The sequence below is a fragment of the Coffea arabica genome, chromosome 10e (assembly GCF_036785885.1).
Source record: "Coffea arabica cultivar ET-39 chromosome 10e, Coffea Arabica ET-39 HiFi, whole genome shotgun sequence".
Classification (NCBI taxonomy): domain Eukaryota; kingdom Viridiplantae; phylum Streptophyta; class Magnoliopsida; order Gentianales; family Rubiaceae; genus Coffea; species Coffea arabica.
In genome coordinates, this window is record NC_092328.1 from 33995213 (window position 1) to 34011163 (window position 15951).

At 39.0% G+C, this 15951-nt stretch overlaps 1 protein-coding gene across 1 annotated transcript; it reads left to right on the forward strand.

Moving 5' to 3' along the window:
- Positions 1 to 13764: 13764 nt before the first annotated feature.
- On the forward strand, positions 13765 to 14154 carry LOC113711428 (uncharacterized). Its single transcript, XM_027234595.2, has one exon. It carries the CDS (start codon positions 13765 to 13767, stop codon positions 14152 to 14154), a length of 390 nt encoding a protein of 129 aa, XP_027090396.2.
- Positions 14155 to 15951: the final 1797 nt, after the last annotated feature.

The following is a 15951-nucleotide window of genomic DNA, read 5'->3' on the forward strand; positions in this document are numbered from 1 at the left end:
ACCTCGAGGAGGGGTTACGAGCTGAGGAGGAGTGGACGCACACTCTTGGTCGTCAGCTTGAGGAGACCCACCGCCACCTCTTTGCTTTGAAGAGGCAGATGAGAGAGAGAGCCCGGGGTATTATGCTAGACTATGAGGTTCTCTTGGATATGGCTGCAGAAGCGCCACTTAGGGCTGGCGGCGCGGGGCCGATGGATGCAGTAGACTCTATGGGCTCTATAGGGGATTTTTGCTATGTTTTGTATTAGTTGGATGTTAGTTTCTTCTGCCCAGTTTCGAGTGTAACTAGGTCAAAAATGCAAGATACTAAACCAGAACCGCAAAAACAGGTTCACAAACTGCATTCTGGTTCGAACATCATAAGTCAGGCTACCTAAGTCCAAATCAAATAATTCCAAAGCCATCCAAAATCTAAGATATACGGTTACAATTCATCAGAAGACCTCAACAACCAATTCCGAAGTATTCCCAACCAAATTAACCAATCACAGAAGCAATTCTCAGGTTCGGGTAAAAACAGGGCAGCAGGGGTATTTCAGTCTTTTCACAAGCTACGTTGCTCTGATTGACATGAAATTTTGTAGGTATCTCTAAAATATCATTCCCTACAACTTTAATGTTTTAACCCAAGGCCAATTCGGCCTCTAACTATGAGCTACAGTGCCGGGCAGAATGTAGGACATGAAACCCTAGTTTTCCAATTTTCCTTCCAAAACAGAAATTTCCAGCAATTAACCACTTTTTCCACCTTCTAGCTTCCTTAAATATCATTTCCAATCATCATACATGACCCCATAATAATATTCAAATGAAAACAGAAAAATCACCAATAATTATAAAACTTCACCAATTCAACCAAAATCAAGATATAATCCATCAACTTACATCTTAAACTACCACAAATCATGAATTAAACATCATTAGAGGGAGGATAGGGGTCCTTCACTACTCACCTTAGTAATACAAGAGAGAGAGCAACTAATCACCTTAGCCTTCCAAACAACTCCACTAAACACCTCACAACCACTCACTTAAGGGTTTTTATGGAGTAATCTCAAGATTAATCGGTTGGATTGCAAGATTTGTGCAAGAAATGGAAGTTGAAGGTTGAAGCTTTTCTTTCTTTTCTCCCTTGAAGAGCTCGGCCACAAGAGTGAAGAAAATGAGGATTTTTTGATCAATTTTGGGATATTAGTAAAGTACATGAATAGTGGTCAAAGTCCAAGATTAAATCACAAGGTGACACTTGTCACCCTTTTGGTTGATAATTATCCTTTTGTCTCTCCTATACTAATCCATCTAGAAAACTTCTAATTATCTCTTAACATCTAGTAAAATAAACCCGGTATACAAAACTTAACCTAACTGGCCGAATTTTACCGAAATTTCCGCATTAACGGGTCCCACGTCCGGTATACGCTCTTAATTTCTCAAAAACTAACCGATACTAGAAAAATCATTTTAAAACTATATTTACTCATAAAATTTATTTTAAAAATTTTTGAATAAAGAAAATGTGGAAAAACGTGCAATTAAAAGAAATTAAAACCTCAAAATTAAGAAAATTACGGGTCCTCACATCAACTTTAATTCAACTTCGTTTACAAGCCAAAAATGAAACGTAGCTTTACATTGCTAAATATCCCAAATACATTCAATCCATAAAAGTACAAGTACAAGTACAAGAAACTTATACACACTAGTTCACGCTTACTTGCTCCAACCTCCACTCCTGTAAGGAAAACAAACTAATGGAATGAGCTAAAAGCCCAGTGAGGTTCCCAAACAAGCATTCATGCAGGCAAAACACGAAAATATTTACATTTAGCATTTTGCACACTTGGCATAGTAATAAGCAGTCATTCAAGAATCAATCATTCATTCATTGAAAGGATACGTGCTCATTTGGAGCCATTCATTCAAGTCATTTATTCATTCATTTGCCAATCATTTTCCTTATCCCTCCGACATTAGAAAACATTTTCAAATGAAAACTCCTTTAGTGTTCATGTCATTCATTCATTGATTTCATTGCATTGAATTCGCTGGCTAGTTCTCCACCAGACTTCGTGGTAATACTCGAGTATACGAAACATTGTCCCAGGGTCACCAGCCGTTTGACCGAGTCCACTTCTAGCTTGAGTCGACTGGCAACGAAGGATAAGGGCCCAGTTCAGCCAAAAAGTCTTACATTGGAAAGCATTTAACATTCCGGTAATATTCACAACATTTCACATAGTCATTTAAAGCATACACATGCAACAAACACTCACCGATATCAGTAGAGTAAATGTCAAAAGTTCATCCCCGGGTTATGCTCGTGTTCACCAACAAACCCTAAAAACAATCAAGATAAAGATATTATGGCTCAACCATCCAAAGCTTAAGTGAACAAAGTTCTCATATTAGGCTCTACTATGAGCCACAAACCTATACAAGATGGCCTCTCAAACATGTAGGGTTCAAGGTCAAATTTGAAGGTGCAAATCAAGGAAAAATCTAAATGTATTCTAAAATTGAGGAGAGCAATTTAAGCATCCAAAATCTCACCCAAATAAGGTTTAAAACCCAAAAAATGTTTTCCCAAGTTTTTCCAAGTCCCACTCAATCCGTTTGATAAAATTTTCAGCTTTGGTGACATTCTTTGAAAAAGCATAACTTGAGTTCCATAAGTCGAAAAATCATAAATCTTACACCAATAGAAAATGGACTCAAAAGTCTGCAACTCTCTAGAAGACACCTTCATAAAATTCGGTCCATAAATTAGTCAAATCTCAGCCTCAATTCACTGCTCAACTAAGTGCAAAAACAAGGCAGTCTTGGATTTTCAGCCCACTTTGAAATTTTGCTGGTATTTATAGACAGTGAACCAAACCATGAATTTTACACAGTTAAAAAAGCTATGAGTCTAGTTTCAGATGCAATAAACGGGACTCAATTTAGATTTTTCTACACCAAGATATAACAGATTTTCCAAGACTGCTAGAGTCTCCTGCAGAAAAAATTTTCAGCAATACTTGACTCAACCTTCCCACTTAAACTCATGATTTTTGGTTCAAATCCAACTCACAATCAAAGTTTTGTAGACGCCCAAATTTCATTTATTTGACTTTTAGCTTTATTTCTTATTTAATTCGATTTTAGATTTATTTGTTAGCTTTGTTATTATCGTTTCATTTCATTTTATTTTATTGATTAAATGATAGTTAGGGTTTTTGTTTATGTTTATAACTTAGGTTTATCATTTTTATTTTTAAGGTATTTTTTGCGTTAAATTTCTAAAAAGGAAAAATCCTCACAAAAATTCAAAATTTGTCTTTAATCTTTTTAGATTCAATTTCTTTTTTAAGATAAATGAAAATTGTACGATAAGAATTAACATTTTATTTATTTATTTTGTTTACCTAAATTATTTTTGGAAAATATATATAAATAAATAAATAAAAAGACAAGTGTACTAGGGGGATAGTAGCCAAGTGGGGCACATGCAATAGGGACAAGTGTCCCTTTGTTTCTTTAACAACACAACACCTAGAAGGTGAGGTGTTAGGACACTTGGGAAGCTTAGAAAAATTAGAAAAAACAAAACAAAAATAAATAACAAAAGGGAAGGGGCTGGTGGCTAGAGGGAGAGAGAGAGTGAGAGATAGAGAGAACGAGAGAGCAAGAAGGGAGGCTTTGAGAGCTACGGGAAAACTGGAAAAAGAAAAGGAAAGGCTGAACCAGAGGAAAAGAGAGGAGGGCAGCGGGGAAAGAAACCAGAAGAAGAAAGGCATGAGTGAAAAAACAAGGGTTTTGGGGGAGGAGAAAAAGGGTTGAACTAAGAGAGAGCTGGAGGGAGAGCTTCGACTGAGAAAAAGCTTCGGACAGAGGAAACGAAGGAAAGAAAAACTGGAAAACAAGAGGAGAGCTGGGGGCTGGCCAAGGAAGAATCTGGAAAACAAAAGAAAGCAAGAGAGACCGAGAGAAAAAGAGGGGCTGCGGAAAAAGCTTGGGAAGGCTGGGAAAAGGAAAAAGAGGGGGGGTTCTTGGTGGCTGCAAAAAAGGAGAGAAAAACCAGAAAGAAAAGCTTGGGGCTGGAGAGGAAAAAGGCAAGAAAAAACTGGAAAATGAGAGAGTGAGAGAGAAGGGAGGAAGGAGCTCTCGGCTGAGGAGAAAAGGAAGCTACGGGCTGAAGGAAAAGCTAAGAAACAGAGAGCTTCACGGCGGCGGCAGCTCTAAGAATCATGCAGAGAGGAGGCAGAGAGGAGGGTGCATTCCAGCAGTGAAACAGGTAATCTCCAATCCTTTTTCTTGTTCGCTTCAAGCTCTAAATCGAACCAAATCTGTTAAGCTGAAACCTGGTTTTGGTTCATTTGTTGGGTCTTTGGTAAACCAATATGCATCAACGTTACGTCTGACTTGGTTGGAACTGAATGCTCATGGTTGCCGTTTTCTCGTTGTTTCTCCCTCTTTTCCTCCCGTTCATTCTTTGACCAAGGATCTGTTTATTTTTCTGTCAACTTGATAGCTTAGTCGAGTCTCTTTTTGGTCACTATGCTGGGGATGAGATGATTTGTTTTTCTTGTCAAAATGGCATGTTGTAGTTCCCTTTCCTTCGTTGTTGTGCGATAGACCTGAGTGATGAATAGCCGAGAGCTGCGGAAAGCTTGCGAATGTGAATTGCAGAAGTATAGCTTCAGTTGCTGAAAGCTTTCGATGCTTGCATGGAAATGTTTTCAAAAAATTGAATGTTTACCCCTCAAGTTCCCCGTAATTCTGTTATGCCCTAGAAACTTTGGAAAATTAGTCAGTCTTGTCCCTTTAAAGTTTTAACTTTCTTAATGTGTTTTAATATGATTGTTTGGGTAGATTATTCATAACTTTTGGGATGAAATTGGGAGGTTTAATGATTTTTGATAGATTTATAGTTTTGATTTGGGTTTTTAGTAAAAGAATTAGGAATTTTGGGTAATTTTGTTGTTTAACTATAAAAAATGGGTTTTCATTCATTTTGTGAAATTTAGCATTTGATTTTGGTGGGCCTCATCTTAAGCCCTTAATTTTATTTTATTTTAATTTAGACCCCTAATATTTGTAATAATAATAATCTCACGCCTCAAACTTCTTTAATTGTTTCAATTGGATCCTTGTTTGTCTTAATTTATTGAATATGAGTTCTTTATTTTTATTTGAATGATTTGATTGATTCAAATTCGTGTTTATTTCCATTTCTTGTAATTATTTGTTAATTAAAGTGATGCATTGACCATTTTATTGTTTTGGAGGGTAAATAAGAAAATTGCATTTCATTAGGCAACCAATTCAAGGGAGGTACACTCTACTCCTTTATTTTCATTTTATTTGACCCTATGTGTTCCTATGTGATTTTATGTGTGTGTAATTGCATGCTTTTGAATGTTTGCTTTATTTTATTTTATTTATTATTCACTTTATTGGTTTTAATCTTATATATTCATTTTTATTTAATTTCGGTTATTTGAAAGGCATTTAAATGCCAAGTTGTAATAGTTAGGTTATTATATTGTTTCATTTCATTTTTCCCCTTAGATTGTAGTAGGGCTCCCCAAATGTAATAGTTAGGGCTTTATTTGCTTTATTTGCCTTGTGAGTTTTGCATGCTTATGTGTTTATGTGTTACTCGCTTTCTTAGGGTCTTGCATCTAGATATCATGTTTATGTGCTATGTGTTTTATGTGGTTTATGTGTTTATTTGCTTCATTATGTTTTGTATGATTTCATTGTAATAAATGTACGATGTCACTACACTAGTCCAACGCTAGTTGTGACCCCCTTTTTCCGATTCCACACTAGTCCAACGCTAGTTGTGGTCCTCTTTCTCGCTAGTCCAATGCTAGTGAGAATGTATAGACATGGGCTAGTCCAACGCTAGACCATTAGGGACCATCCACGCGCCAGATCAAGTTTTGTATGACAATCACTACATTTTCATACATATTTTCTACTTTTTAGAGTTTTTTATCATTTTGCATGACATTCCCACTATATGTATATCCCTTAACCCATATTTCCCCTATATGTATATTCCTTATCCCTAAGTGTGAGACATGACATTAGATTTGTATTTCATTTAAGAAAATTAGAACTAGGTTAGGTCATTTGCTTGACTAGATACCTCTCGAATATGAGATATGGACGAGTTTGGCTCTTTAGCCTTAGCACGCTCGTATTCCCTCTACTAAAGGGAAAATTGAAGTCACGAGTATTAATTCCCTGCACCCGTTATGGTGCATTCCTTTAGATCATGTATATTTGTATCTTATTATTTTCTTAATTTTTCAAGTCTCATATTTTTTGCATATGTCGTGACCTCTTCAAAGAGTCACTCTTGGGTATTACAATTAATGTGATTACACCACTCGAGTTTTGAAGAGACATATTGACCCTTCCGATATACATTAGATCTAGGGTTTGCATTCATATAGTACATCCAAATGTGATAGATTTTTAGGTTAAAATAACAAAAGGTTTTGACTAAATCACGCAACTAACCTTGGTTAGGTTGAAAGGGTGCCTTGAATTTTATCGTTACCTTCCTTTTCTTCAACCGTGACTCCCGACCCCTTTTCTCTGATTTTCGCAGACTTGGAGTCGTTTAAAAAGTGTTTTCTTCTACTTTTTCTTTAAAAATTCATTTTAGATGACTTGGTACACCTTAACTCAATACCAAGTGGCGACTCCTATTTTTCATTAAAACCCTTTTTAAACTATTATTTTGGGTCAAAACCGTCGTACTTTTAAGTCCCATTTAGGCCCATTTTTCTTTATTTATTTTCTAAAAATCAAAAATCATTTTTCAATCAAATTAAATCCAAATTCATTTCTTTATTCATTCATATTTAGAAACATTATTATTTTTCATTTAAAAATGGGGCACAACAGCTTGGCGACTCCACTGGGGAATTAGAGAGTCCGAGCATTCGATTTAGTCAATCTTTTTCTTCTTTTAACTTTTTTATACATCACATTTGGAGGTTTAAGGTTGTATTTTTCCTTTTTTAGGGTTTATTGCATCTAACACACAATCGTCTCAAATATCCATGTATGCGATTGTTTATGTGTTTACTTTTTATTTGTATTTGTATATCGCACTTGCATTTTGGGTGGGAGGAAATAGCCACCCTAGAACCTTCAACCGCATTTTATGGTATTTAATCTCTCCCTTCAAAAGGGGCACTTCATATGTGCATACGCTTTACTTTATAAATCTTCAATTCTTTTTTACTTTTAGTGGTTGTCACACCACTCCACCCAATTAGGATTAGGATCGATCCACTTGGACATGTGGTCGTGGCACGACGTGCGCGTAGCAATGTCCGAGGGATCACTCGAACCACCGACTCTTGGGCCTTGCGATTGATGACCCTTCGCCTTTGGTCTGAAGGTTTGGGGACCTGAAACTTTATCGAGTATAGATGCATTAGTGAACCAAACTTCATGCATCCATATTAGAAATTGCCTAGGATAGAGTCGACCGTACCCAACTAAGAACACTAGGCACGAAAGGAGGGATCTCACCCCTCTGTCCTTATTTTTCTTTCTTTTCGCCTTTTGTATCATCCAATTGCCTAATGTGTTATGTGATTATTTGTTGAGCTAACATTTCCTTGTTTTCTTGTCTTTTGCATTCACATACGCTATAAAATAAGAGTTCTAGTATGATACTCTTTTAGAACCTACCCTCTTAAGTAGGTTATTGCATGTTTAAATTCCAGTGTATTGCATTTGTAGGTTAATAATTGCATATCATTCTAGGCTCACCCTGGCATATGAAGGGTCCCTTAGGTTATGTTTCATTTCAAATTGCATATTTAATTGCTTTGATAAATTGGCATCATGCATAAACCTTAGAGGGAATGCCACATAGGGAATCCCGTATTAAGAATAAGCCACCTTGTGCTTCGGATATATAATCCAATGAGACTTGCACGTCTATATTTCTTGTACCATCCAAAGGGGTAGTGCACAAGGTAAGATAGGATCCAGTCTTTTCCATGATAATAAAAGCAACTTTTGTTACATTAGAATATGAGCATCTAACAATCATCCTTCGGCTATTTTAACAGAGTTGGTAAAACTCCCTTGTGTAAAGGACATTAATTTGAAAAAATTCACAAATAATTCCTCATTGTTGAGATGGTAAATATATTGAGGCCAAATCTTGATTTTAGAAGACTCATAGACTAATGCATTGCAATGAATTGGTTGAAGCTACCAATGGACAGACAATTCAATCGATTTTCAAATAAATCATCAAATTCATCCAGTCCATTTTATCAATTCATTCATTTTTAGGACAATTTAGTCATTTTTGAATAAATCATTGACTCTATTTTATCTATTTGATCAATTCATTTACTTTTAGAACAATTTAGTTATTTTTGAATAAATCATTAACTCAATCCATTCATTCATTTTTAAGACAATCTAGTCAATTTTGAAATAAGCCATCAATTTCATCCAATCCATTTTATCAATTTATTCATTTTTAAGACATTCTGGTCAATTTTCAATAAATCATCAATTTCATTCAATTCATTTGACCAGTTTACCCATTTTTAGGGTTATCTAGTCAATTTTTTCCGATCCATTTGATTTATTTATTCTCTTTTAGGGTTTCGATCTATCATTCATTGAAAACCTAGTCGAGACGTTGCAATCCTTTCAAGAGTAGGTTCTTTCACACATTACTTTATGTGTTAATCAAAGTAATCAATTCATTCGGACTTTGTTCTCATTTGGTTAGGACAAATGTCTTTTCTCACTCCAATTAGCAAAATTTTTCAAATTTTTTTACTCAATAAGATGATCAGGTCCATTAAGTATTGTATAGTGCCTGCTCTGAAGGATTGCATTTTCATGCTAGGCCAACCCTTGGCACAAAAGGGTCCCCCAATAGGACATGCATTCGAATTACTTTAATTTTTACTAAATCGTGTCCTTTTTTTTCTTTTTTCTTTTTTGTCAGCAGTTAATCAAAAGGGGAATCTAAATAGGGTTTTTCCTAAATTTTCAAGTAATTGCAAACATAGCTACACGAAGAAGCCCCATCATTACACGATCGCATAGCCGAGCTTCAAAAAATAGTGTAAACATGAGTATGCATGGTCTATAGTGACTCCCAACTTGTCGTGTGCCAGATACTAGGTGAGTATGAGGCCAGAGAACAGGTAATGCATCGCTACCTCTCCAAGGTCCACCAGTTGATGGCACACTTCGAGTCTTTTGAAATCCAAAGGATACCGCGGTCGCTGTAGACACCAAATTTTTGGTGTAATTTCGTTTACTGTTTATTTTTAGTTTATTTATTTGTTGTGTTAGTTTTATTCGATTTTTAGTTTTTAGTTTCTAGTTTTATTTTTATTTTTATTTTTAAGTTTTTAGCATAGAATTGCTTGGGGAAAAGAAAAGAAAAGAGAAATGATGAAAAATTGAAAAATGAAAAAGGAAAAAGAAGAAAAGAAAGAAAGAAAATTAGCATGTCATTTTATCTTAATTAGCTTTTCTGCATTTATTTGTTATTATTTATCATTAGGAAATTAGCTATTTATATTATACTTTTACAAAAAAAAAAAAAAAAAAAAAAGGGGACCACGCGACAGCAAGCTGCGTATTTTCGCAGCTTGCAAGAGAGGACCTGGGCGGTCCCTTGGGCTGCAAAATATGAGAGAAAGGACTGAGGTTTAGGGCGGAGGGTCTGATATAAATAGAAAAGAAGAAGGCAGCCGCAAGGGGGAGCGGGGGGGGAGTACTTCATCTGAGGGCAAAAAGAAAAGAAGATAAGAAAAATCAAAGGGGAAGGTTTCGGTGGGGCTAAGAGCCGGAAAGAAAACAGCAAAACAGGGGAAGTGAAGGGGAGGCTTTGGGAGTTTGGGAATAGAACAAGAAGAAGAGAGATTCGGAGCAGGGAAAGGGGCGACGGGCTAGGCTTAGACAGAGAGAAAATTATCGGCGAAAGGAGAAACGAGAGCCAGGAGCAAAAAGAGAGCAACACAGAAAAACAGAACAACAAGAGAAAACAGGAGGAAGAAACCGAACAAAGAAATAAGCTCGGCTGGGGAAGAAAGGAGAGCTAGGGGAAGGAATCTGAAGACAAAGAAAAAGAAGAGGGAAAAGCTTCGGCAGGCAGCAACAAAGGAGACAACAAAAACAGAAAAACTGGGCAAATGAAGGGAAATCGAAAAGGGTTGGAATCAATCAAGGGGAAGCTTCGGGCGGACAGAAAGAAAGCAGAGGGGTCCGAGCGAGGAAGAAAGAAATCTGGAATAAGAAGCGGGCCTAGCAAGAGAGAAGAAACAGAGGTGGCGGACGAGGCGAAAACAGAGCAAAAGAAAGCAAAAGGGAGGGCCGCAACTCCAGCCGGAATCAGCCACTGCCACCGTCAATCCATCACCGCCGCCTGCAAATTCTTCACCAAGGAAGCAGTTAAGGTCATTCTTTCCCTTGAATTTCAGTTGGCTTTTCAAGCACAAATGATGAAAAATTCTAACCCCCAAGCACGTCTCTTATAAATCTGTTGTTGCAATTTCTTGCCGGTTGTCTGCGACTTCGAGCGTATACACTCTACGTGGTTGAATGGACTGTAGATTCATCACTTTGTGTGTTGTCTGATAAATTTGTGGGGCTGAATACGGTTCCAATTAAACAAAAATCTGTGATTTTTCTGCTGCCCACATGTTGTTCGATGAAATGCCCAAACGAAAATGCTACTAGAAAGTTGATTTCATTTCTCTGTCGTTGCCTGTTCGCCCATTTGGGTTCTCATTTGATCTGCAATGACTGGCTTCCCAAAGTGAAGTTGTGTGAATGTTGAAGTTTTAGGGGGTTTTGGGAATGAATTTGTTAGTTTTGGCTTGGAATTGTGAGCGTTGCTTGAACAATCTATGAAAATGGCAGCTGAGGAAATTGTAAAAAACCAACGAAGAAGATGAAGTTCCGTAGCTTGCTTGAAAGTAATTCTGAAAAATTGCAAATGAAACCTTCATGTTCTGCCTAATTCCACTGTGACCCAAAATCTGGAATTTGAACTAATTTCACCCTTTTTGAAGTTTAATCTACTTTTTACATGTTTTATGTGATTTTTTTTGGGATAGATTAATGCTGAGATTTAATGCATAAACAGATTTTTGTGTTTTTCTTAGTTGAGTTTTTTGTCTTGTTGGATTTTCATAAAACAAAATTAGGTTTGGGTTGGACTTATTGTTTGGGTTTGATAAGTGGATTGATGATTTGTTTTTCTGGGTTGTTGACATGGGTTAAGGGATAAAACCTACACATATTTTTAGTTGGACTTTGCTTGGACTTAAGTTAGGCTAGCCCGTGGGTTTTGCTTGGGCTTCGGTTGGGCTAAGAGGGGTTTTGGCCCAAGCAATGTAATAAAATGGCCCATTCCTTTTGTTTTGGATTTCCGTTGGGCCGGGAAATTTTGGCCCAAACAAATAAAGGAAATGGCCCAATGGCTTGGTCCATTAAGAAACCAGAAAATATTTTTGCAAATCAGTCCCTGAATTTCTCCTTAACTGTATTGTGGCCCTGGACATTTTCAACTTCTTTCAATTCGGTCCTTAATTTAATTTCAATTAGGTCCCGGAACTTTATTTGTCTTTAATTTTGACCCCAAAACTTTGTTCATTTTTGCAATTAAGTCCCTTCTTCTTTTGACTTCTTAAATGTGGGTTGTTGACATGATTCAATTGATGCAATTCATGCTTATTTTTTATCCTTTGTGATTATTTGCCAAATAAATTGGTGCCTTGACCTTTTTATTGTTTTGAAGCTAATATCTCATTTACTCGATTTCCATTTTAAGGGAGGTACACCCTAATCCCTTCTTTGCACTTCATTTTTTCCTACGTGCTCCTACGTGTTATGTGAATATGCATGTCTACTTCGCTTTACTTGCTTCCCTTTAATTCCTTGCGTTTATTTCATTTACTTTACTTTTATTTAAGTTATTCATTATGGGGTATGTGTACACCTCTTGGCTTGTAATAGATAGGGCTTGGCGAGCTTTCTTGTCCATTTTCCCTTTCCCCCCTTGTCTAAGGTATTCATTATGGGGTATGTGTACACCTCTTGGCTTGTAATAGATAGGGCTTGGAGGAGCATTCGATGAAGGCCTATCGAAGACGTGTGCCTAGCTAGCAAATGTAATAGTTAGGGCTTTAATTGCCTTATGTGTCTTGCATGCTTAGTTGTTACATGTTAATTTGCTTTGTTAGGGCCTTGCATCTAGTCGAGCATGCTAAATGTTATGTGCTACGTGTTTACGAGTGTTTGGCATGTCTACTCGCTTTCCATAACCATGAATGAATGTGATGGATGAATGTACGTCACCACACTAGTCCAATGCTAGTTGTGGCTCATTATTTCATTAGGAATTCATAGATGGGCTAGTCCAACGCTAGACCCTTAGGATTTCCCTTTCGATAGTGCATATTTGCATGTTCACTACATGTCATGCATTTTTCTTAGTTTTATCATTTGGCATGCTCCTCGAACCCCTTTTCCCCTCATTTTAGGATTTTTGCATCTCATACTAGTTATAGGGTTCATTTGCCTGGAGAGTCCCCTTAAATATGGGATATAGACGAGTGTGGCTTTTTTCTAAAGCCTTAGCACGCTTGTATCCTCTCTATAAAAGGGCAAATTGAGTCACAATTTAGGTCTCCCCGTACCAAATATGCATGAATTCCCTAGGCTCATGCATTCTCAATCCACTCTATCATCACACTTTCACTTTTGTCTCATTTGCACACATGCACCTTTTTATCACTTTCACTTGCACACGAACACTTTTTTATCTTCACTTGCACACGAACACTTTTTTCTTCACTCGCACACGAGTACTTTCATCTTCATTTGCACACCGACACTTTCGCACTTTTCTTTAAATTGCATACATGCATTTTTGCCCACTTGCACTTGGAGTATATCAAAGACATTTGCACACCTCCACTTATATCGTATTTTTATCAATCTTCCCACTTCACAAACTCACATTTTCACATAGCATGCATTCCACTCATTTTTACGTCATTTAGGATTACATGTGACCTCTCCAAAGGATCATTATTGGGCTTCACAATTAATGTGATTGGCACCACTCAACCTTTGAAGAGAAATTTCCCCCATGTCCCCCTAGGTCTAGGCTTTTGCATTCATATAGACATATCCAACACGCGATACATACCTTGGGTAGAAAAATTAGGAAAAATTGGTTTAAGTCACGCAACTAGCCTTGGCTAGGTCGAAGGGGTGCCTTGGATTTTTATCCTTGCCTTCCCCTTCGTCAAATGTGACCCCCGATCCCTCTTTTGGTTACGTAGACCCAAAAAGTTCTTTAAAAGGGTTTATTTACTTTTTTCATTCAAAAACAAAAAATCATTTTTGGGTGACTTGGTACACCCTAACTCGATACCAAGTGGCGACTCCATTTTCATTAAAAAAAACCCTTTTTGAACTTCACTTGGCCAAATCGTCGCATTCTTAAGTCCCATGGCCTTTTACTTTTCATTTCGCACACGTTCACATGTATATCACACACACACTCACACCACACACCACACATCCACACATTCAAAAAGTGGGGCGCGACAGTCGCAGAACAAGCGGGCCGACGCCCTGTCTCGACTTGCTTCTACCTCGTTTTCTGACTTGAACAATACGGTTCTTGTGGAAGTCTTAGTCGAACCGGGATACCTAGGAGAAGTCGTGTATCCCGTCTACCCGGGGGACACCTGGATGGGCCCCTTGATTCGATTTCTCAGTCGGGGGCAGCTCCCCGATGACCGAGCTGAATCGAGAAAGCTTCAGCGTAAAGCAGCCCGGTACGCCCTCCGACAGAATCTCTTGTACAAGAGATCCTACCTCGGCCCGTGGCTGCGGTGTATTACATCAGAAGAGGGCGAAAGGATCCTTCAAGATATACACGAAGGACTTTGTGGTACTCACGTCGGCTATAGGATGTTTGTCAAAAAGGCTTTGTTGCTTGAGTATTTCTGGCCCACCATGAAGATAGATACCCAGATCATAGTCCTTAGCTGTCCCTCTTGCCAGCACCGCGCCCCTGAGCACCACCAGCCGACCAACTTCATGATCCCTATCACCTCGCCGTGGCCGTTTGAACAATAGGGGACTGATATAATCGGTCCATTCCCCAGAGCCCCAGGCAATTATGCCTACGTGGTGGTGGCGGTAGATTACTTCACCAAATGGGTCGAGGCCGAGCCTCTGAGAAGCATCACTGGGTCAGCGGTTCGAAAATTCTTCTGGAAGAGCGTGATTTGTCACTTCGGCCTATCACGGGTGATCATCTCGGATAACGGCAGGCAGTTTGTTGATAATCCTTTCTAGGCGTGGTGCGAAAACCTTAGGATCAAACAACATTTCACTTCGGTTGGACACCCCCAGGCCAATGGACAGGCCGAAAACTTCAACCGCACTCTCCTTCATGGCCTCAAAACCAGGCTACATCGAGTTGGATCATCATAGATAGAAGAACTCCCCAGCGTGTTGTGGTCCGGCCGAGGTCAGCAACCCAAGAGACCCCGTTCTCTCTAACTTATGGGTCTGAAGCTGTCGTCCCAGCCGAGTTCATCACTCCGAGCCCACGAATGGCAGCATATACCGCCGAAGTTAATGAAGAAGAACGGCGAGTTGACCTCGATCTCGCCGAAGAAAAGTGTGATATGGCAGCAGCCAAAGTCGCTCTTTATAAAAATATCCTAGCTAGCTACTATAATGCTCGGGTCAGACACCTGCAATTCAATTTGGGAGACCATGTGTTCCGGAAGAATTCAGTCAGCCGAGCTGAACCTCAGGGAAAACTTAGCCCTAAGTGGGAGGGACCCTATCGTGTTGTCGAGTCCAGCCAAAACAGATATTGTAAATTAGCGTACCGGGATAGTTCTCGGGTGCCTCGAATTTGGCATGCTGAAAACCTCAAATTGCATTACTCTTGAGGGGTACGTGCTTTTAATTTTCAGTTCTTGAGTTATTTCTCACTTAGTCTCATTTTATTTCAAGTGAAAAATAAGGGGACAAAGCAGCAATAAAAAGGAAAACCGAAAATCGAGCTCAATTAAAAAGAAGGCAAATTCAGTTGTATTGAGGCACAAAAAGTAGAAGACCGAGGTCCGGAATGCTCCTAAGCATCCACGACCTCGGCCCTCAGGTACAAAAAGAAATGCTTCTAAGCATTCCCTGCCCCGGAGCCTTGTTATCCCATGGTCTCTCTCCCCACCTCGGCGTCTTGCTGTCCTTCAGCCTCTCCGTCGGTCTTGTCCCCTTCGAGGCCATCACCATCTAAGTCAAACTCTTGAAGCCACTTGTTGAACTCCGTCCGGACCTCGGTTAGGTCTCTTCAGGTCTGGATGCCTTCGGCCATGCGGTCACATAGCTCTTTGGCATTCTCATTGTAGTTCGGCGCATCCTGGAGAGACTCCAGCTGTTCAGAAGAGAGGAAGGGCGTCGCGTCATTGACCGCCGTGGTGTAACCAAACATGAAGCTTGGCAGCGTCAGTTCGCCGAGGTCGCGGGTGAAAGATTCCGACTTGCGGAAGGCTTCCAAAGCCGACATCCCGGCCATCTCTATTGCTTTTTTGGATGACTGATCCTCTTGGGTTCTTCTTTCTTTTTCTTCACCGAGGGCCATTATCAAAGAGTTCTTTGTTACCTCGGCCCGGTTTCTGGCCGCCTCAGCCTTATCTCGCTCCAGCTCGATGGTTCTTAGTTTTTCTTCTAGCTCAGCAATCTTCTTCTAAAGCTCGGAGGGCGGCTCATAAGTCTCCATTATATTTCCATAACGTTGAATCATCTCAGCGAAAAAGGCCGTGGTGGATGCCCAGGAGACTGAGGCACTTTGCATCAGCTCGCCAGGGGTGAGCTTCCTGGCATAAGTGTTGTCCCGCGGCAGCACTGAATGCACGA

Excerpts from the sequence above, each read along its gene's own strand:
- LOC113711428 (XM_027234595.2), top strand. The coding sequence starts at position 13,765 with ATGGGCCCCTTGATTCGATTTCTCAGTCGGGGGCAGCTCCCCGATGAC.